Source organism: Entelurus aequoreus, linkage group LG21 (genome assembly GCF_033978785.1).
Source record: "Entelurus aequoreus isolate RoL-2023_Sb linkage group LG21, RoL_Eaeq_v1.1, whole genome shotgun sequence".
Taxonomy (NCBI): domain Eukaryota; kingdom Metazoa; phylum Chordata; class Actinopteri; order Syngnathiformes; family Syngnathidae; genus Entelurus; species Entelurus aequoreus.
Window position 1 is genome coordinate 47,512,083 of NC_084751.1, and position 24,572 is coordinate 47,536,654.

At 39.2% G+C, this 24,572-nt stretch overlaps 1 protein-coding gene across 4 annotated transcripts in view; it reads right to left on the minus strand.

Annotated features, from left to right (window-relative positions):
- The window catches only part of galt (galactose-1-phosphate uridylyltransferase), a 57,648-nt gene that overhangs the window by 19,596 nt on the left and 13,480 nt on the right, over positions 1–24,572 (minus strand). For all 4 annotated transcript variants that reach the window (XM_062031733.1, XM_062031732.1, XM_062031731.1 and 1 more), the window contains exons 3-7: positions 23,949–24,027; positions 23,691–23,739; positions 16,631–16,760; positions 12,970–13,026; positions 7,457–7,579 (exon numbers count right to left, since the gene is read on the minus strand). In XM_062031733.1, coding sequence (XP_061887717.1) covers positions 7,457–7,579; positions 12,970–13,026; positions 16,631–16,760; positions 23,691–23,739; positions 23,949–24,027 — 438 coding nt within the window. The remainder of the gene's footprint in view (positions 1–7,456; positions 7,580–12,969; positions 13,027–16,630; positions 16,761–23,690; positions 23,740–23,948; positions 24,028–24,572) is intronic.

A 24,572-nucleotide genomic window follows, 5' to 3' on the forward strand; every position in this document is an offset into this window, starting at 1 on the left:
TATCCGAGATCGGGTCGCAGGGGCAGCAGCCTAAGCAGGGAAGCCCAGACTTCCCTCTCCCCAGCCACTTGGTCCAGCTCCTCCCGGGGGATCCAGAAGTGTTCCCAGGCCAGCCGGGAGACATAGTCTTCCCAACGTGACCTGGGTCTTCCCCGTGGCCTCCTACCAGTCGGACGTGCCCTAAACACCTCCCTAGGGAGGCGTTCGGGTGGCATCCTGAGCAGATGCCCGAACCACCTCATCTGGCTCCTCTCCATGTGGAGGAGCAGCAGCTTTACTTTGAGTTCCTCCCGGATGACAGAGCTTCTCACCCTATCTCTAAGGGAGAGACCCGCCACCCGGCGGAGGAAACTCATTTGGGCCGCTTGTACCCGTGATCTTGTCCTTTCGGTCATAACCCAAAGCTCATGACCATAGGTGAGGATGGGAACGTAGATCAACCGGTAAATTGAGAGTTTTGCCTTCCGGCTCAGCTCCTTCTTCACCACAACGGATCGATACAGCGTCCGCATTACTGAAGACGACGCCTGTCGATCTCACCAGCCACTCTTCCCTCACTCGTGAACAAGACTCCGAAGTACTTGAACTCCTCCACTCCATCCTTTTTGGGGCGAGAACCATGGACTCGGACTTGGAGGTGCTGATTCTCATCCCAGTCGCTTCACACTCGGCTGCGAAGCGATCCAGTGAGAGCTGAAAATCCTGGCCAGATGAAGCCATCAGGACCACATCATCTGCAGAAAGCAGAGACCTAATCCTGCAGCCACCAAACCAGATCCCCTCCAACGCCTTGACTGCACCTAGAAATTCTGTCCATGAAAGTTATGAACAGAATGGGTGACAAAGGGCAGCCTTGGCGGAGTCCAACCCTCACTGGAAACGTGTCCGACTTACTGCCGGCAATGCGGACCAAGGTCTAACGTGTCCGACTAACGTGTCCGACTTACTGCCGGCAATGCGGACCAAGGTCTAACGTGTCCGACTAACGTGTCCGACTTACTGCCGGCAATGCGGACCAAGGTCTAACACTGATCATACAGGGAGCGGACCGCCACAATCAGATGTCTTTAACATATGGACTAAATTTGGAAAAAAGATCCCTGATTCTGGACTGGAATGAAATCATTGATTTAGGAACAAATGCAATCTTATAACATCAACTTGATTGTACTGAAATGTATATACAAATTGGAGGTCTCCAAACCCTTGCACTCAAAAATCGCCAACCATAAAAGTGTCTTTTTGCTAAAGGGCAAAAAGTTGAACATCCACACAAACTTCAATATCCAAACCAATCATTGAACGCAACACCTTCGCATCTTCAAGCAGGGAAACTTGATTCATACATGTAGATTTTTATTAGAATGGTCCTGATCCCATATTTATATCAGTCTGATAACAACAAAAAACAAACACGTATCGTATTATATCATTTAACATCTCTGATATACTGTAGCACTACTCAGTGGCCTAGTGGTTAGAGTGTCCGCCCTGAGATGGGTAGGTCGTGAGTTCAAAACCCGGCCGAGTCATACCAAAGACTATAAAAATGGGAGCCATTACCTCCCTGCTTGGCACTCAGCATCAAGACTTGGAATTGGGGGTTAAATCTGCTGCTCACTGCTCCCCTCACCTCCCAGGGGGTGATCAAGGGTGCTGGGTCAAATGCCACACCTAGTGTGTGTGTGACAATCATTGCTACTTTAACTTGAACTCCTGCAGGGGGTTTACTTGGGCAGAGCCAGTTAACGTAGAAATGTCCTCCAATTAGCGCACACATTTGGTCTTTTCTTGTATTTAAGTCAAGTCAAAAGGTAAACATGGTTTATAGCTAGCAGCTACGCAACAGCTAAGCACACGATAGCACACAAGCTAGACATACGTAACAAGTGTCTTTAACGGAACAATATAAGGGTCTAAAATATGTAAACAAGCATGAAATAATTATAGTTGCATATTACTTACACATACAAAGTCTCCAAGGCAGAAGCGTTTTAGAAGGTATCCAGAAATAAACGTGTCCGCATCATCCAATTTACTGTCATGAGCTTAATTTAATCAACTATTGTGACCACTAGGTGTCGCTAAAACATTTACAAGTACCCTTAAATTTAAAGACAGTTTAGGTCCATTCCAGACTAGGTTAGTGTTTTTCATTCCTACCATTTTTCTCTGTTCTTTGTGTGTTCACTTAATCCAGTCTCACACATCAAAATAGCAAAAGTATGCATAACTTATGATGATATCTTATCACATCAATTTTGCTTATCAAATGTATTCATGTGCGCATACAGTGTACATTTTTAAATATATAACATATACAGTAAAAATATGCAACTTTAAATAGTGAGAAAATAGTAGGAGATTTAATTTGTATTGTGTGACTTTTATAATATTTTACATTTTCAGCTCTCAGGCAAAGACTTTAGTCTTGATGTGGACTATTTAAAATGAAATACTAGAAGCACAAGTGTACAGTATTATACCTACACATCTTCATCTTCCATTCATGGCACATTTCTCTTTATTTCACTACCTCCATTGTGCATTGTGATGTATTATCTTTTTTTAAATGTTATTTTTCAATTCCATCTGCCCAACAATCTTCAAAAGAGATGAGTCACTTTGGGAAAAACGCTAATAAAGACAATTCTGGAGACAGAACTCAAGTAGATTTCTGCTCCCTAGGTAAAGTGGCCAATCACCCTAATGGTGCCTTTGCTTTCTTTCTGAAATGTGAACCAATCATACAAATGTCATCATTTAAAAAGTGATGTAGTGGAAAGAAAGTTCTTGTTTGTTGAAACTTCTTCACCTTTCATACAAATTATAAAAAGCACAGAGGGAACGAATGTTATGATGTAAAAATTACAAAAAATTGTACTTCAAACTGAGAAAATATGCTTATTCCATCTGCATTAAGGGGAAATGCACAAACTATTGTGTTGCAGCGCCCCAAACTTCCTCAAGGTTGCTTGTGCTCTTCACACATGAGCGGTGAATTGGCAAAAGGTACACGACCTTACACACAAAGTATGACTTCCTAATCTTTGCACATGTCGAAGATGGATGCCACAGCGTGATGCCAATGAGCATTTCTGCTGCCCCATCATATGCTTCACTGGCTGAAAAACAGGCAGAGTGCAGCAGAGGAAAACGGGAAGCACAGGTGTGACAGAATAACACCGCGAGCAGATGGATGAGGGGCAAATAGAATAACGTGTACTACAGCAAGGTTGTATTCGGAAAGCAAAAGGTCGCGAGAAAGTGGAATTAGTGTTATTTTTTATTGCAAACCAATTTAGCATGGATCATCACATAAACATGTGCATTTATATACAATAGATTCAAACTAAGCTGGGTGTTAGAATGATTGTTTCTAAACTATCACAAAAACGTTGTATTACATTGTGTTCCTGACAAGAAGACAAAAGGCTGTCTTTTGAAACCTACCAAGAGTACGGCTCGTAAAACTCCACTGTGTAGGGGGGAAGCAAGATGGTGTTCCTGTGTTCTTTCATGTATGGTAATCAACAGAAGGATGTTGTTCTGGCCCAAGGACTTCAAAGCGGAGAGAACCAAGGATCTGCCCAATTTCCAGACGAACTCTTTTTTAAGTATTTTATGGAACTCTTTTTGAACTATTTTACGACCTCTTCTTTTGAACTGTTCGGTCACCAAAGGCAACGCTGTTTACGACCCACTTCCCTCTGGAAGCAGCTGTGGTCAGGTGGGGGGAGAAAGTCAAATAAAGAAGTGCTGAGACATTGTAAGAGGTTACAGGTCGACGGTGACTCTCCTCAATATATTGAGTCCAAATTGAATTCTGTCTCTGTTTAATTCTTTGCCTCTTGTCTTGTTTAATAGATGTCATCAGTGTTTGAACCTGACACTGGGTCACTATTGTGGCAAAAAATGTAGGACAGTAACAATTATCACCATTACATAAATCCTAGTAATATGAAATAATCTGAATAAAGTGCTTTGGTAAAATGAGTTAGTATTCAACATAATCTAAATGTAAGAATGATACATTTACAAGCCTCGCTCCTTGCTACTTTGGCCGCAACTTTCTGAAAAAGCTGCCACAAATTCCAGCGTTATAGGCCGCTACAATCAAGGAGTGTCTTTTAAAGGGGCCCCGTTATGCAAATCCAACTTTTCTTACCTGTTTTTAAGTGTATTGGGGATCCCCAAAAGTTACACAAATTGTAAATCAAACCGTGGAGGCTTGGCGGAGATATTTATAAAACAATCTTGCCTTCTTCCAAACTTGCTCCAAACGAGCTGTTTGGAATTTGAGACTTTAGTGACGTATTTTGCCTTACTTATGTCAGCGAATATCTCCATAAATGGTGGATGTTTATCCGAAAGGTTTTGCGCAAATCCGACATGTTTATCTAATTGTAGTCTAGAGTGGTACAGTAGTCAATAAGTTACTTATTTTTCTTCATCCACTTGTTGTGGGGCAGACTGGCTCGTACATGCACATGCATCCTAAAATCCTACGCTGTAGCTTATATTTCTATCTTATATCAATCAGTAGACTCAATATGGAGGTAGGGTTGTCCCCATACCAATATTTTGGTGCCGATATGTCATTTATTGGCTTTATTTTAACAGAAAATCGCATGATACATTAAACATAAGTCTCTAATTGCAATCAAAGAACAAATTTGGCATTAAATAACATTGTGAACATAGTAGATAACTTAGGCTTCTAATTTGGCTGCTGAAGTATGCAGTAACATATTGTGTCAATTCGGATTGTATTAATTTGTCAAAATTGTGAGGGACAAGCTGTAGAAAATGGATGGATGGATTATTAATCTACTTGTTCATTTACTGTTAATGTCTGGTCACTTTCTGTTTTAACATGTTCCAGCTACACTTCTGTTAAAATGTAGTGAGCGCTTACTATTCTGTTGTTTGGACACTTTACATTAGTTTTGGATGATACCACACATTTGAGTATCGATCTAATATCAAGTAGTTACAGGATCATACATTGGTCATATTTAAGGTTGTGTCCACGGACACATTTCCTGAGTATTTAAACAATAATAAAAACTATAAAAAATATATTTTGTTATAATAAAAAATGCCAATGTAATTATTGTAGTATCGACTATATACTGCTCTTGTACTTGGTATCACTACTGTCAATGTCTTTGTATATCCACCCATTTGTTTACATTTAGGAGCGCTTGCTGGCTTTAAGCGGTTATCTATTGTATCCTCCTACCGTGTGTAGTGAAGCATGTTTAGCTATTCTTCGTCCTCCAGTGATAATGTTACTTGTAAGAAACTTACTTTATTTGTCACAATGGAGGTGGGGATTAGTGATTCATAAGTAGGTAAAACACTGTGGATAAACCTTAGCTGCTTGCTAGCTATGTTTTAAAGCACCTCATTCAGCACCTCTTAGACTTAGACAAACTTTAATGATCCACAAGGGAAATTGTTCCACACAGTAGCTTAGTTACAAAGGATGGAAAGGATAAGGATGGGAAGGATAATGCACACAAGGGCACAAAAAGATATACCGTACTACTCTATGTGGAAGCACTAAAAACTACAACATGGCTCGAATTTCTATGGATTCATTCTTTAAAAACCTGACAACCAGACATGTGGCACGGCGTCTAAATATACCATCACTTTTAAAATGAGGACTTTGTGGATTTTGTTTTGCGTCAAATAGACGTTTTTGTGCTCTTTAACAAGACTCCCGGGATGTCGGCTTCTGTACTCTGGGAGGCGTTGAAGGCATACATTGGGGGGAGATGATATCCTATACAAGTTATGTGGAAAAACTCAGGAAGAATAAATTGACGCATATCTCTGTCAGATAACTTGTACTCCACCTCTCAAAACCCAGACACTAATAAGGAAAGGCTCTCTCTCCAGACAGAACTCCATGTCCTGGCTGTTGCTCCTGAACAAACACTTTGTTCAACATCTCATTTGTATGAACACTGTGATAAAGCTGGTAAGCTATCAGCTCATCAACAACGCTAGATATCAGCATCCCAAGTAACTGTAGTTACTTACTCTTCAAAGGTCATTTTCCGAACACTGATGATACCACGGATGATGAGAAAGAAGCAAAGTGGAGAACAATGGCTAAAGCCGTCGCTCTGTTCATCCACTTGACTTACTTAAACTATTGTCTTCTCAATGTTTTACTTGATTATTTATTTGCATACAATTTAAAATACTACAATTTATTTCTCGAAGTATGTTATTCAAGACAGAAGTTTAAAGTTTTCACTTCATTAACGTCAATTTTGGAGATGATTATTTATTTGCACGCAATGCGCAATGTTACATTTTTGTTAACAGACCGCACACTTTCTTACCCCTGCCAAAGAGATTTTGTTTTCAACAGGATTGATTGTTTGAAACTTTTATTAGTAGATTGTACAGTACAGTACATATTCCCTCCAACTGACCACTAAATGGTAACACCCCAATAAGTTTTTCAACTTGTTTAAATCGGGGTCCACGTTAATCAATTCATGGTATTCAGGGTTTGTTTGTATGTTTGTTAGCATCATAACTCAAACAAAGTTTGATTACATTTTGGAAATGTCCAAGAAAACAATCCCCCTTAACTACTACGAACATTCACTTCCTGCTTACTGCGGACGACCCCCCACAACCCCCCTTTGCTACTCCCTCTCTGCTGCACAAAGGATTCTGGGAGATGTAGTTTACTTTCAGACTCAGCCAATGCTAAAAGCACCAGGAAAAACTACACCCACCAAGTTTTCGTTTGACACCATCACGGCATTATAGTGAAGACTTTGAAGCCAAAATACCCATTACAGCCCTACTATATTGTGACTACACGGAACAGAGTGGAAAACGCAATTTCAATGCTCTGTGTGTCTTGGACACATGGCGAATTGGAAAGACTCAATCAATCAATCAATGTTTACTTATATAGCTAATTTATTATTTGTGTAAGACCACAGCTATCAATTATAGTCTGGAGCGCCACGCATGGAGGGTCTGATGGGGTATTCATATGGATATTAAAGTCCTTCATTATAATTGTATTGTCGGCGTGCGTCACTAGATCAGCGACGAACTCTGAGAATTCACTGATAAAGTCCAAATAGGGCCCAGGGGGGCAGTGGATAACAGCCAGGTAGAGAGGCAGCAGTGCGACAGACCTCATAGTAAGCACCTCAAATGATTTATATTTATCACTTAGGTTAGGGGTAAGGTTAAGGTTTTCATTGAATATTAGTGTGACCCTGTCACCCCTTTTAAGGGGACGAGCAATATGCGCATTCGTATAGTTAGGAGGAGATGCCGGAATCTTTAATCTAATGCAAGCGCAAACATAAGTTAAACATTGTCAGTATCAAGAAGTTCAAACAAGACTTTGGTTGAATTCTAAATGTATATTATGAGGTTCCACTGTTCTGTGTTTAGTGTACACTACCTTTTTCTCAGCTTCTTGCTTGGCGTATTGCAGCAGCAGCGGCTCTTTGTGTTTTTCATAAAACGCTCTCTGACAGCGATCTGACAAAGCTGGCTCATTTGGTAGGAAGTTGCTGGCCCACACCTATGATATCACAAGGAGTAAAAAAAAAAGATGGTGTAAGACATTGATAACATACGAGAGAATCCTGGTATATCATGAACATTATTTTGAATAACGTTGAGAGCCGTTATTGCCAATATTTATGGTTTCTACCCAGTGGACCTGCAGGCTGCCTTGGGTCAGCGGCAAATGCCCCATGACAGCAAGCTCAGCTTCCCCTAAAATGCCAAATAAAGTGATCAAATATGTATTTTTGTGTTTACATATCATTGACTAAATATGTGCTGGAATGCGTTCAACTTTAATAAGTTCAGAATAATCTACTTTGTTGACAGCTGACGCGATTTTCTCCTCATTTATTGTGGTATCGTCACAGTGCATTAAACCATTATACGTTTCCTCCAACATTATGTTTGCATCTTTTGAAATTGTGCACCCAGCTGAGGCGGACATTCGCCTCGGTTGGATCTGCAAGTTATCACATTTTGACAGTTAGTTTTTTAGTATAGATTCTGAATCCAAGTTTTTGTTTGATTGTTTTTACAGTATTTTTTTATTAACAAACTGCACTATGTAACGATGTGGATTCCCAGATTATTGAGATCTGGGATGAAATGTTTCTTTTATTTTCGCAGTGTATACAATAATTCAAATATGACAATGTAAGGTTGTTCTGAATATGGTTGGACCCGAGGGTTTGCACCATCTAAACCATGACCCTAAAGAGGAGAAGTGGTACAGAAAATGGGTGGATGGATGAATTGTTTGGTATGCACAAGCCACCTCTACCACTGTGACTTACGATATTTTAATAAGGTTATTCATCAATACTACTTCATTAATGAGCTTTGAGCAGATTCATTTTCATCCCTCCAAACTTGCTAATTGGATTGACTTTGCTTGAGAGATGAGCATCTGTTTACTTCAGAGTAGTGAACATCAAGCTAACGACATAACTGATCAAGAGTCTTGACCACAGGTATCGTTATTAACTGACTTTTATTACTTTGTAGTTAAAAAGAAAAGCTGCTTAAAGTCCAAAACGTTACAATCCTTGTGAACAACACATACCTTGTGAAGCATATACAGATGGGATGTTCACAAACGAATCAAGACTTTTAAACGATTCTTTAAAGTGAACGATGAGAACCGATTCGCAGTGGCTTTATGTATTTTTATATCACTTTTCAGGTTCATTGTTCTGATGAGGATATGCACAGTAGTTTAAGCGTAAACACACACCAGGATGGTAAGTCACACTTTTATGAAGTCCTAATTTGTATTTTTGTTTTATTTACACTTTTTATATACATACAGTCGTGGTAAAAAGTTTACATACACTTGTAAAGGACATCATGTCATGGCTGTCTTGAGTTTCCAATCTTTTCTACAACTCTTGTTTTTTTGTGATGTAGTGATTGGAGCACATACTTGTTGGTCACAAAAAAACATTCATGAAGTTTGCTTCTTTTATGAATTTATTATGGGTCTACTGAAAATGTGCTGGGTCAAAAGTATACATACAGCAATGTTAATATTTGCTTACATGTCCCTTGGCGAGTTTACCTGCAATAAGGCGTTTTTGGTAGCCATCCACAAGCTTCTGCTTGAATTTTTGACCACTCCTCTTGACAAAATTGGTGCAGTTCAGCGAAATTTGTTGGTTTTCTGACATGGACTTGTTTCTTCATCATTGTCCACACGTTTAAGTCAGGACTTTGGGAAGGCCATTCTAAAACCTTAGTTCGAGCCTGATTTAGCCATTCCTCTACCACTTTTGAGGTGTGTTTGGGGTCATTGTCCTGTTGGAACACCCAACTGCGCCCAAGACCCAACCTCCGGGATGATGATTTTAGCTTGTCCTGAACAATTTGGAGGTAATCCCCCGTAAAAGAAGCAAACTTCATGAATGTTTTTTGTGACCAACAAGTATGTGCTCCAATCACTACATCACAAAAAAATAAGAGTTGTAAAAATGATTGGAAACTCAAGACAGCCATGACATGATGCTCTTTACAAGTGTATGTACACTTTTGACCACGACTGTGTATACAGTTTATTCTTACCTATTATCTGTGTATTTTTTTCAGTATTGTTCAAATATTCTTGCGGTACAAAGTTTTTTTTTAGGTGAGAAAAAAATTAAAAATAATGATGTCACTGTCAAAGCATGGGGATAAGGCACCACTTTATGGAATGTTTACAAGAAAAACAAAAATAAAATGACATTCAATATTTCACAATAATTCTCACCAATTAGGAATTTTGGTGAACATTTAAACTATTGTGATCAACATCTTACCTTATAACTGCTACCAGTAATTTCCTTGATAAATAAAACAATAACAACGAGCCAGTCGTTTAAACGGCTCCATTGGAAGAGCCCTAAATCCCATCCCTACAAGCAATGGGAAGGGATCGGCTTAATAATAGCTCCTTGTTTAATGTGTGTGACATGGGAATTAAAATGAAATGAAATATTCTATGTGGAGTAATAACCAGAGGCCTTTCGATGCTGTCTTTGCATGCCATGCGGCACTGCCTCGGACAGAATGGCTAATTGTTTTCAGATTAAACACCTCTTCACTTATTCACCCAGAATGGAGTGCATATTTAAAGGTTACACACACAATGTGATTATGTTATTATTATTTCATTGGTCTGTCATTTCATTCGTACACATGCATATATTTGTAAATACTAAATAATACTGCCTACCTGTGGGTGTGTGTGAGACAGTGTGTGTGGGTGTGTGTGTTGTGGGTGTGTGTGAGACAGTGTGTGTGGGTGTGTGTGTTGTGGGTGTGTGTGAGACAGTGTGTGTGGGTGTGGGTGTGTGTGAGACAGTGTGTGTGGGTTCTATTATATCCGGGCTCTTTCCAACATCTGTAGCTGCGGGTGTGTTTGTGCAGCTGTGCTTCTGTGGACATTAGATGTATTTCCTGTCTGGTAGCACAGACTGTTGACTCAAGGAGAAATGGAGAAATGATACACAAGAGACAAACAAAGATGAGCATCTATTCCCATGAGACAAGCTGTGTATTAAAAGTTAGCGTTGCTCTATCTTCAGCTAGCTTCTTTAGGAGTTAAGTATCTATCTGTCTCCAATTCCGCAATAGTTTGTTCCCGAAAAAAGGTATTATATCTTAGTGTTTAAAGGCCTACTGAAAGCCACTACTAGCGACCACGCAGTCTGATAGTTTATATATTAATGATGAAATCTTAACATTGCAACACATGCCAATACGGCCGGGTTAACTTATAAAGTGACATTTTAAATTTCCGCTAAACTTCCGGTTGAAAACGTCTATGTATGATGACGTATGCGCGTGACGTCACGACGGCAACGGAAGTATTGGGACACCATTGTATCCAATACAAAAAGCTCGGTTTTCATCGCAAAATTCCACAGTATTCTGGACATCAGTGTTGGTGAATCTTTTGCAATTTGTTTAATGAACAATGGAGACTGCAAAGAAGAAAGTTGTAGGTGGGATCGGTGTATTAGCGGCTGGCTGCAGCAACACAACCAGGAGGACTTTGACTTGGATAGCAGACGCGCTATCCGACGCTAGCAGACGCTAGCCGCCGACCGCACGGATGATCGGGTGAAGTCCTTCGTCGCTCCGTCGATCGCTGAAACGCAGGTGAGCACGGGTGTTGTTGAGCAGATGAGGGCTGGCTGGCGTAGGTGGATAGCTAATGTTTTTAGCATAGCTCTGTGAGGTCCTGTTGCTAAGTTAGCTTCAATGGCGTCGTTAGCAACAGCATTGTTAAGCTTCGCCAGGCTGGAAAGCATTAACCGTGTATTTACATGTCCATGGTTTAATAGTATTGTTGATTTTCTGTCTATCCTTCCAGTCAGGGGTTTATTTCTTTTGTTTCTATCTGCAGTTAAGCCCGATGCTATCACGTTAGCTCCGTAGCTAAAGTGCTTCGCCGATGTATTGTCGTGGAGATAAAAGTCACTGTGAATGTCCATTTCGCGTTCTCGACTCTCATTTTCAAGAGGATATAGTATCCTAGGTGGTTTAAAATACAAATCCGTGATCCACAATAGAAAAAGGAGAGAGTGTGGAATCCAATGAGCCAGCTTGTACCTAAGTTACGGTCAGAGCAAAAAAAGATGCGTCCTGCACTGCACTCTAGTCCTTCACTCTCACGTTCCTCATCCACGAATCTTTCATCCTGGCTCAAATTAATGGGGTAATCGTCGCTTTTTCGGTCCGAATCGCTCTAGCTGCTGGTGTAAACAATGGGGAAATGTGAGGAGCCTTTCAACCTGTGACATCACGCTACTTCCGGTACAGGCAAGGCTTTTTTTATCAGCGACCAAAAGTTGCGAACTTTATCATCGATGTTCTCTACTAAATCCTTTCAGCAAAAATATGGCAATATCGCGAAATGATCAAGTATGACACATAGAATGGATCTGCTATCCCCGTTTAAATAAAAACATTTCATTTCAGTAGGCCTTTAATATGATCTGACATAGGCATTACAATCATATATATTAGAGAAACAAATACATATATTAGGTTAGAAATACCTTCAGTTAATTACTATTAACTACAAAAACAAAAAGTAAAATTATAATTAACATACAATAATAAAACATAATAAGTATGAATTGTTGCAAACTAATGTAAAGTTATTAATGCAACTGCAAATGTACACAAATATTAATAAAGTGATAAAGTGTTATTGATTATTTTCGTGTTGCCTGAATGAATATGATTTTTCCCAAACAACTAAATTGGCCCTAGTGTGTGAATGTGAGTGTGAACGCCATGAGGTGGACACTTGTCCGGGGTGTACACCACCTTCCGCCCGAACGGAGTTGAGATAGGCTCCAACACCCCCGCGACCCCGAAAGGGACAAGCGGTAGAAAATGGATGGATGGATGTAGACACTAGACAAACCATTTCAGTCTAAAGGAACCAAATATTCCTACTTTTTAGACCATGGATAATCTGTGCTTGTAATGGTCTATAAATCTTTATCACTTAGCAAGTCCCATGAAGTGTAATTTCTCATGTATGTACATAAATAGTTCTGAGGTACAACAGAGAGGAACGTCTATGATGTGACAAAAACTGAAGTCTCATACTGCCCTCTGTTGACAAGGTCCAGATATTGACCTGAGAAAAGGACGGCTGCTGATTTTGTGTAAAATGTCAGATTTGAAATGTACAAGCAGTTGTTAAACTGTACTTTCTATTTCAGAGAGGTACCTAGGTGTCACCACATTGAAGTTGCAATCATACATTTTAAATGAATTACCTTTGGCTTCATTATCAGCATTGTTGTCAAGCCCAACTAACACCACGTTTGCCGTGTTTGAGCTCTTTTCCAATGTAAACACAGCCATTTACACACAATACAGAGCCAAATGTGTGTCTTTGTCTACCTGACAATGAGGGTGTGGATTGGAACAACCCATCATGGCTCCTTTATTTTCAAATATCTGAAGGACAAACAAAAAACATGAGGAAAGTTAGATTTGTGTTTTTACAAATTGATATTTCCTTCTGAGAATCTGCAGTAGACATTTGTTTGTAGTGTATTTCTTCTGTCAGTTACATAACTTAGGGGGGAAGCTGAACTCTGTAGAACTTGCACCTGGCTCGCTGACAACAAGCTATCCATACACTTGGGTAAAACGGACTCCATCCTGTTTGGGTCCCACATCAACCTTAAAAAAGTCAGTGACTTCACTATAAAAGTGGGTGACATTGTTATCACCAGGAAAGATGAGGTCACCTACCTAGGTTCCATTCTAGAGGCTAATCTTTCCTGTGATAAAATGGCAACCAAGGTAATCAAAAAGGTCAACCAACGAACGAGATTTCTCTATAGAATCTCCTCTGTGGTCAACAAAAGCACCATGAGGATTCTAGCGGGAACTCTCGTTCAACCCTTTTTCGATTACGCATGCACCTCCTGGTACCCTAGCACCTCCAAAACCCTCAAATCTAAACTCCAAACATCCCCGAACAAGCTAGTCAGATTACTTCTAGACCTCCACCCCAGATCACACTTCACTCCTACCCACTTCTCCAAAGTGGGCTGGCTCAGGGTGGAGGACAGAGTAAAACAACTTGCACTGAGCCTAGTCTATAAAATCCGCTACACCTCCCTGATACCGAAGTACATGTCAAACTACTTCCTTAACGTAAATGACCGCCATAACCACAACACCAGGGGGAGCTCCACTAACCATGTTAAACCCAGATTCCGAACTAACAAAGGTCTTAACTCATTATTTTTCTATGCCACATCAATGGGGAATGCGCTCCAACAGGTATAAAAGAAAGGGCATCTCTATCCTCCTTCAAAACTGCAATAAAAGTACACCTCCAGGCAACTTCAACCCTAAATTAACACCCTCCCGGATTGTAGATGATCAAATGTAGATACTTTTTCTTATGCTTTCTGATCTCTCTCTATGTCCACTACTTGCTGTACATATCCTACCAAGTCAGAGCTACACTGTTTCAATGTCCATTTCTCTGTTCTCAATTGTTGATGACTGAAGTGATGATAACAACCAAACCTAACCCCGCCCTCCCCTCCACATCCCACCCCGTATTGTAAATAATGTAAATAATTCAATGTATATACTCTGATGATTATCTTGTGTGATGACTGTATTATGATGTTAGTATATATTTGATAGTATATACCTCTATCATGAATGAATTTAAGTGGACCCCGACTTAACTTATTCGGGTGTTACCATTTAGTGGTCAATTGTACGGAATATGTACTTCACTGTGCAACCTACTAATAAAAGTTTCAATCAATCAATCAATCAGCTTTGTTAAACTTAACACAAATGTCCACTGCAGCAGACACTGGTTCTCGGAAGGATATGATGATCTGACACTAAAATTGTAGTGTATGTTGGGATGGGTACCAAATTCGGTACTTTTATCGGGTACCGAGTCATGCAAAATCAAACTGCCATATCTCTATAACCTTTTTGCAGGAGACGTCACACGCGGTGGCAGTCAAGCACTCGAGTGGACTCAGGCCAACAAACGAAGAAGGCGCTGAAAAGTTCAGTAAGGCTTCACTTTTCGGTGCTATTGACATGAGATTGGCCATAGTCATGCTGCATTACCGATTTTACATTGCCAATTTGACACCTCCCAATTTGGTAATGACGAGTACATGTAGGTTGCATGATACTATCAAACAGTAGAAGTCGTCTACACACAACAGTCCTCTAACAATTGCAACTGCATGCCAGGTCTACTATACAATAGTACTAAATAGTGTAACAAAACAAGATAACTTCACAGCACAGCTCAGTGTTGAATGAAAAAAAATGAATTAAAAAAACAAACATTTATAAGCACATTTGAACGCACTAAAGTACCCCAAAAAAATTGGTACCATTGAGTACCAGTATTGATTCGAATTTGTGCTGTATCGATTCAAATGTGAAAGGTAGCCATCTATTGTGTTAATAGTTTTACGTTCATTCAATGAAGAAAAACAATACAACAACCATTGTATCATCATCAATTAATCATTTATTTAAGTGAAGTTGTAATCATAAAAACAATATTGTACATTCATGTGTAGGGTTGGGTATCGTTTGAATTCGAACGATTCCAATTCCGATTCCGATTCTTTGTTTCGATTCCGATTCCTTGCTATTCTCGATTCCGATTATTTTAAAAGGCAGGGTCAAAAAAAAGTTTAGGATATTTTAAATGAGCTAGCTAACCTACAGTCTTTCTGAATGAAATAGTCTGACATGCTCCATCAAATTTTTATTCTATTAACTTTTTATGAACTTTACTGTAAATTCCTCACAGAGCTGTTTTCAACTAGAATATAAATATCAAATATATGAACTTGAATATAAATATTATAAATTATGAATACATTTCCCAAGGGTACACTTTCCTCAAGAGAGCTTTATTTTTGAAAATCTCATGAAAACACATTTACACACACAAGTGTATGATGCTGCAGGAAACCTCATGAAAACACATTTACACACATAAGTGTATGATGCTGCAGGAAACCTCATGAAAACACATTTACACATAAGTGTATGATGCTGCAGGAAACCTCATGAAAACACATTTACACATAAGTGTATGATGCTGCAGGAACCCTCATGAAAACACATTTACACACACAAGTGTATGATGCTGCAGGAAACCTCGTGAAAACACATTTACACACACAAGTGTATGATGCTGCAAGAAACCTCATGAAAACACATTTACACACACAAGTGTATGATGCTGCAGGAAACCTCATGAAAACACATTTACACACACAAGTGTATGATGCTGCAGGTACTTAAACATGTTACCGTGCTCCCACTGATGGGCTAACCTGGTGCAGAAAAGCAAATAAACAATAAGAAACAACTTGCAAAACCCAGTCCAGATTAGCAGCAGGTACAGTATAAAATCAGAGACAGTTTTTGTTTAGGAAAATGACCATATCCGCCTTCTCAGGCAGGATGCGTGAGCGTTCTGGACAGATAGTGTCTCCTGCTGTGGAAAATACACGTTCGCTGGGTGTGGAAGAAGCTTGAACGCATAAATAGGAGAAAGCGAGATCTGACAGCAAAGCATAAGTCTTTTGTTGGTTCCACCGGACCACCACCATGCAGCAGGGTCGTCAGACATAAGTATCGGTGGAACGTCCTGGTACATCTGCAGCTCTCTCTCCACTCCTTTCTTGATGGACATGGAGCTCTGTTATTTCGCGGTTATTTCATTTTTTTTTGTAAAGTAAAGCCACACTTTCGACCGCCGACGCCCGCTATCCATGCTTGAGCTTGACTGACTCGCTCGGCTATGCTAACATTTCCGGCGGTGGGCGCTTCTTCGTTGGTGTTCAGCGGCTTCTTCTTCCGGTTCGGCGGACATATTTTTTTCCGGTCGGCGGACTGGTATCGAAAATGGGAATCGAAATTTAAACTTTTGAACGATTCCGGGAGAATCGGAAAGTTAGTCCCGGTTCCAATCGATACTCGATACCCAACCCTATTCATGTGTTGTTATTACAGTAAGTGGAGACTTTAGTGTATCCTGTACCTGAACCCAGGGGTAGGTGGCACCTAGTTCTTCCACAAGCTCTGCCCACTTGTCAATCACCTTGACAACCTCTTCTTTGTTCATGAGAGGGAGTGTGACATCAGACCAGGGATGGAAACACATGACCTTACTAAAAAAGACAGGGAATGTGAGGAGATACAGCATGTCAGATAGGATAAAAAGGCACAAACTATTTACTAATTACAGATTGCTGTTGCTGCCGGTGTGATGAATACATCATATGTGTGGAGCTGGCTCCTTTCTGAGCTGCTACCTTATCGCGGTAGAGGACTTTATGTTGCCTGAAGCTTATGTTGCCCCCTGGTAGGGTCTCCCATGACAAACAGGTCCTAGGTAAGGTAAGAGACCAGACAAAGAGCAGCTCAGAGACTTCTATGAGAAGACAAGAACAGGAACACAGTTTTCCCCTGGGCTAGACGCGGGTCCCCTCTGGAACCAAGCCTGGAGGTGGGCCTCCAAGGCGAGCGCCTGGTGGCCTGGCCATGCCCCATGGGGCAACGTGGGTCCCCCCTTAAATGGGCTCACCCCCCCTTAGGAGGGGAAATAGAAGTGGGGTGCTTTGTGAGCTGGGCGGCATGTTGTATCTGTCCTTAAAGGCCTACTGAAAGCCACTACTACCGACCATGCAGTCTGATAGTTTATATATCAATGATGAAATCTTAACATTGCAACACATGCCAATACGGCCGGGTTAACTTATAAAGTGACATTTTAAATTTCCTGCGAAACTTCCGGTTGAAAACGTCTATGTATGATGACGTATGCGCGTGACGTCAATCGTTGAAACGGAAGTATTCGGAGCCCATCGAATCCAATACAAAAAGCTCGGTTTTCATCTCAAAATTCCACAGTATTCTGGACATCTGTGTTGGTGAATCTTTTGCAATTTGTTTAATGAACAATGGAGACTGCAAAGAAGAAAGTTGTAGGTGGGATCGGTGTATTAGCAGCGGACTACAGCAACACAACCAGGAAGACTTTGAGATGGATAGCAGACGCGCTAGCCGCCGACCTCACCTTGACTTCCTCCGTCTACGGGCCGTCGACCGCATCGGTGATCCGGTGAAGTCCTTCGTCGTACCGTCGATCGCTGGAACGCAGGTGAGCACGGGTCCTGATGAGCAGATGAGGGCTGGCGTAGGTGCAGAGCTAATGTTTTAGGCATAGCTCTGTCGAGGTTCCGTAGCTAAGTTAGCTTCAATGGCGTCGTTAGCAACAGCATTGCTAAGCTTCGCCAAGCTGGAAAGCATTAACCGTGTAGTTACATGTCCAGTGTTTGGTAGTATTGTTGATCTTCTATCTATCCTTTCCAGTCAGGGGCTTATTTGTTTTGTTTCTATATGCAGTTAAGCCCGATGCTATCACGTTAGCTCAGTAGCTAGTAGTGCTTCACCGATGTATTGTCGTGGAGATAAAAGTCACTGTGAATGTCCATTTCGCGTTCTCGACTCTCATTTTCAAGAGAATATAGTATCCCAGGTGGTTTAAAATACAAATCCGGAATCCACAATAGAAAAAGGAGAAAGTGTGGAATCCAATGAGACCTTGTACCTAAGTTACGGTCAGAGCGAAAAAAGATGTGTCCTGCACTGCACTGTAATCCTTCACTCTAACGTTCCTCATTCACAAATCTTTCATCCTCGCTCAAATGAATGGGGTAATCGTCGCTTTCTCGGTCCGAATCTCTCTCGCTGCATTGTAAACAATGGGGAAATGTGAGCAGCCCTTCCTCCTGTGACGTCACGCTACTTCCGGTACAGACAAGCCTTTTTTTTTATCAGCGACCAAAAGTTGCGAACTTTATCGTCGATGTTCTATACTAAATACTTTCAGCAAAAATATGGCAATATCGCGAAATGATCAAGTATGACACATAGAATGGATCTGCTATCCCCGTTTGAATAAAAAAAAATCATTTCAGTAGGCCTTTAACTTAGAATAACTCTTTCAACTAGCACCCAACATTCATGTTGCAGCTGTCCTTAACTTAGATTAAGTCTTTCCATTTGCATCCAACATTAATGTTGGAGCTGTCCTTAACTTAGATTAACTATTTCAATTAGCTGTGTGGCACTACAGCCACAAGTCAACTACATCTGAGTACCAGTGCAGCCCTAGGAACACAGCTGAGAAACAGGTATTGTCTTGCGTGCCTCTAGGGGGCGCTGTGCTCTATATTAAGAAACCCTGCCTTAGAGAATGTCACCCTGGAGCCACCACTACACAAAGTACTGCAGTCTGATGCATAAACTTGCTGTCTTATTATCCAACCATTTTGGTTGTCTTTGATTACTGTGGTTAATGTGGATTAAATGCATCAATTAAAAAGTCCCCCTATAAAGTGAGCCTAATTACGGTCCCTTGAATTGTCTCCAGATTGAAGGTCTTAATTAGTCATTAGAAATGGTAAATCTCTAATGCTGATTTCTTTTTTGCTCTCGGTGACATTTATCCCCAAAAAATAATCACATCGCATTCGGAGGCGGTTTCACTAATTGGATGTCTGAATGTTGCTGCACAGCCACCACTTTTTGTTGTGAGTTCCTTCTTTTCTCGACGCCGGTAGCCGACTACAAAAACACCAGGTGATTGCAAACATGCACACGCCATATTGCATGGCGAAAATAAATAAAGAACCACTTTACGGCGTGGAAAACTTAACATCAATACAAAAATCACTGCAACGTTCCAGGGTCCCCGCCTCATTATCTGGTGTGCTTGTGTGTAATATGAACACTTCATTGGGGGGTTTAAGATGCACTAGCTGGGATTTTAATCTATGACTGAGTCTCTACCTAACTATGCTGCCAGATGCAATCATTAAAATTGTTACTAGAACTGCATAGATAGTCAGAAACATGTTTAAATGTGTGTTTGCTACTAGTGCACCATTTAGGTTTGAGGGTAAGGAAACTTTCTGTGCAACTCAGCATGCTGTGGCTGTGGACTTCATTTATTTGGGCTTGTGAGCTGGATGTGAGCAACAGGAAGGGAGTGGCTGTCCTGTTAAGCATGTTTGAAATGTAAAACGTGAACCTCTGCAGTCATTCCTTGCACACAATGTTTGCTGAAAGCCTGAATAAAATATGCCAGTGGTTTGTTTCATAAGCATGATCAGTGTAAATATTGCTGGTTTTTTATTTGTATTTATTCATAGAGGTGATGTAACACTGCAGGAGGACTAGAGGGAAAAACAAACTAATGTGTGAGGGGTGTGACTGGGTGATAGTTCAAATAGTTGAAGAGAGCTACTAGATTAGGTGGAGAGCAGTGCATTGATATCAAATCCATATGATTTCAGCGAAATCTATTGTCAATTAGTCCAATAGAGGAATTATTCCACTATCAAAAAATAACAGCAAGCATTTTTGCACAATGTAAAGAGAGTTTGTATCAAAAAGATAATTATGCTCAGTTTTGATGTGTGTACACCAGGGGTCACCAACGCGGTGCCCGTAAGGACCAGATGAGTAGCCCGCCGGCCTGTTCTAAAAATACCTCAAATAGCAGCACTTACCAGTGAGCTGCCTCTATTTTTTAAATTGTATTTATTTACTAGCAAGCTGGTCTCGCTTTGCCCGAATTTTTTAATTCTAAGAGAGACAAAACTCAAATAGAATTTGAAAATCCAAGAAAATATTTTAAAGACGTGGTCTTCACTTGTTTAAATAAATTCATTCTTTGTTTTACTTTGCTTCTTATAACTTTCAGAAAGACAATTTTAGAGAAAAAACACAACCTTAAAAATTATTTTAGGATTTTTAAACACATGTACCTTTTTACCTTTTAAATTCCTTCCTCTTGTTTCCTGACAATTTAAATCAATGTTCAAGTAAATTTATTTTTTTATTGTAAAGAATAATAAATACATTTTAATTTAATTCTTAATTTTAGCTTCTGTTTTTTCGACGAAGAATATTTGTAAAATATTTCTTCAAAAAAATTATTCTGGCAAATCTAGAAAATCTGTAGAATCAAATTTAAATCTTATTTCAAAGTCTTTTGAATTTCTTTTAAAATTTTTGTTCTGGAAAATCTCGAAGAAATAATGATTTGTCTTTGCTAGAAATATAGCTTGGTCCAATTTGTTATATATTCTAACAAAGTGTAGATTGGATTTTAACCTATTTAAAACATGTCATCAAAATTCTAAAATTAATCTTAATGAGGAAAAATTACTAATGATGTTCCATAAATTCTTTTTTTAAGTTTTTCTCTTCTTTTTTTCGGTTGAATTTTGAATTTTAAAGAGTCGAAATTGAAGATAAACTGTTTCAAAATTTAATTGTCATTTTTTTTCGTGTTTTCTCCTCTTTTAAACCGTTCAATTAAGTGTAAATATCATTAATCATTAATAATAACATAGAGTTAAAGGTAAATTGAGCAAATTGGCTATTTCTGGCAATTTATTGAAGTGTGTATCAAACTGGTAGCCCTTCGCATTAATCAGTACCCAAGAAGTAGCTCTTGGTTTCAAAAAGGTTGGTGACCCCTGGTGTACACCATGACTGTGTAGTGTGCAGTAAGGTGTGGAACTGGACTGAAGAGGCATTTGTAATATTTTGGGCAGCCTATTAACTATCATTTCAGAATACAGTGGTACCTGGGCTTTTTAGTATACACCATTTTTCATATATCGTTTTACTTCTCATACACCCTTTTGGTTATCATTAGGCCAAACATGACAAGTAACACATCAATCCTCTTGTCTGTGTTATCATTAATGACTCAGCTGATGTGCTTTTTTTTTTCTTTTTTTTTTATAACTGCATAATAAGCCACCATGGGACCAAAGAAAGTTGCGAGTGCCAGCACTTTGATAAAAAGGGTGTGTAACACTATTGAATTCTAGAAAGAACTTGTACCAAAGTAAGAAGGTGGTGTCCATATGGCTCTTACCTCTTTCCCTTCGATAAACCGTTCTTTTCAAAGAGTCATTCAAAATACTTTTTTTTTTGGTAGTTACTCATTTATACCAAGGAAACAATCACTGGTAGCAGTTGTCAGATACTATTTGGATTCGAGTAATTTAAATTTATAACAATGTATACGCTATTTGTGGGAAATATTTTAAGATATAGAATATATCAATTTAATGTGGCCTGTGTTTATATTGTAAACATTCCTTAAGGAGGTACCGTATTTTTCGGACTATAAATCGCAGTTTTTTTCATAGTTTGGCCGGGGGTGCGACTTATACTCAGGAGCGACTTATGTGTGAAATGATTAACACATAAAATATCAAATAATATTATTGATCTCATTCACGTAAGAGACTAGACGTATACGATTTCATGGGATTTAGCGATTAGGAGTGACAGATTGTTTGGTAAACGTATAGCATGTTCTATATGTTATAGTTATTTGAATGACTCTTACCATAATATGTTACGTTAACATACCAGTTGGTTATTTATGCCTCATATAACGTACACTTATTCAGCCTGTTGTTCACTATTCTTTAGACATTTTAAATTGCCTTTCAAATGTCTATTCTTGCTGTTGGCTTTTATCAAATAAATTTCCCCCAAAAATGCGACTTATACTCCAGTGCGACTTATATATGTTTTTTTCCTTCTTTATTATGCATTTTCAGCCGGTGCGACTTATACTCCGGAGCGACTTATACTCCGAAAAATACGGTACATTATCTTAATGTTTTGCCATTTTACAGTACAGATACAATGGAGCCTACAAGTAATGCATGAATAGAATGTCTATAAAAACTGTAATTAAAAATTAGGGCACAATGTAAATGTGAATTAAAAATTGCACTAACCCTACTGTCAAGTGTAAATGTAAATTGGAAATGTATGTACCGTAATGTAAAACGTTTCCTTTGAATTTGTCTCAATGTGTGTGTTTTTTTTTTTCTTTTACCATTGGGGCTCTAGTCCAGTTAGGTCGCACAAATATGAAGGCAGAGTAGGCCAATTGCATATAAAATGGCATGCAACTGCAAATCGGGTCTTTTTGTTCACTGAAAAGAGCCGTTCAAAAGACTCAACTCGTTCACAAACGTCACATTTCCATAGTAAAGGTAAAAGTGACATTAAATGTTCATGTTTATATGTATTTCACCTTGTTTTCTGCATGTATCGTTATTAGGGATGTCCGATAATGGCTTTTTGCCGATATCCGATATGCCGATATTGTCCAACTCTTTAATTACCGATACCGATATCAACCGATACCGATATCAACCGATATATACAGTCGTGGAATTAACACATTATTATGCCTAATTTGGACAACCAGGTATGGTGAAGATAAGGTACTTTTTTAAAAAATTAATCAAATAAAATAAGATAAATAAATTAAAAACATTTTCTTGAATAAAAAAGAAGGTAAAACAATATAAAAACAGTTACATAGAAACTAGTAATTAATGAACATTTGTAAAATTAACTGTTAAAGGTTAGTATTATTAGTGGAGCAGCAGCACGCACAATCATGTGTGCTTACGGACTGTATCCCTTGCAGACTGTATTGATATATATTGATATATAATGTAGGAAGCAGAATATTAATAACAGAAAGAAACAACCCTTTTGTGTGAATGAGTGTAAATGGGGGAGGGAGGTTTTTGGGTTGGTGCACTAATTGTAAGTGTATCTTGTGTTTTTTATGTATATTTGATAAAAAAAAAAAAAAAAAAAACAACAAAAAAAACGATACTGATAATAAAAAAAACGATACCGATAATTTCCAATATTACATTTTAACGCATTTATCGGCCGATAATATCGGCAGACCGATATTATCGGACATCTCTAATCGTTATGATTATTCTCTAAAAAAATGTGGTTTGAGCTCATATTTAGGGCAGTCTGGAACAGATCAATTTAATTTATATTATCTTTTTATGGTAGTCCAGCCACCCTCGTGACCCTGAGAGGTACAAGCGGTAGAAAATAAATGGATGGATGGATAGTAAATGTTATTTCATCGATTCGGTTTTCGTACAATTTTTGTCTGCTTGTTGGAACAAATTTCAAAAACCGATGTATCAGTGTAAATAAATTGGCATGTTTCTTACCACACCCCTCTGGCAGCTTTAGACTGGAACAATGGATGTTGGTCTGAACCTAAAGTGCACAACAATTTCATTGTAAGCCCCTCGATCAACATGGAAGTTATCACTAAGTACAGTGCAGCTGAAATACACAACAGCACATTTAACTGAGTGATCATGCTGTTTGACCAAAAGCCATGTGATAACAGGATGAATACCTTGTTTATTTACACACAACCTTAGCAACCGTTTTATTTGAACTTGAAAAAAAACAACACTCACCACCAGGATCTGGAGCATCTGGCTGGAGGGCGGGGAAGTCATTTTCAAATACAAAAGTGCTTTTATAGTCTGGATTCACCTATTAAGACACAAACACAGCACATATGCACCTCAGAACAGGATCAAAAGCACCAATGACTCGCGTACAACCAAATCTTGTCTGTTTAAACATTAACCAAAATTGCTAGTTGACATACACTTGTAAAGAACATCATGTCATGGCTGTCTTGACTTTACAATCTTTTCTACAACTCTTATTTTTTTGTGATAGAGTGATTGAAGCACATACTTGTTGGTCACAAAAAAACATTCATGAAGTTTGCTTCTTTTATGAATTTATTATGGGTCTACTGAAAATGTGAGCAAATGTGCTGGGTCAAAAGTATACATACAGCAAAGTTAATATTTGGTTACAAGTTTCACTGCAATAAGGCGCTTTTGGTAGCCATCCACAAGCTTCTGCTGGAATTTTTGACCACTCCTTTTGACAAAATTGGTGCAGTTCAGCTAAATGTGTTGCTTTTCTGACATGGACTTGTTTCTTCAGCATTGTCCACACCTTTAAGTCAGGACTTTGGGAAGGACATTCTAAAACCTTCATTCTAGCCTGATTTAGCCAATCCT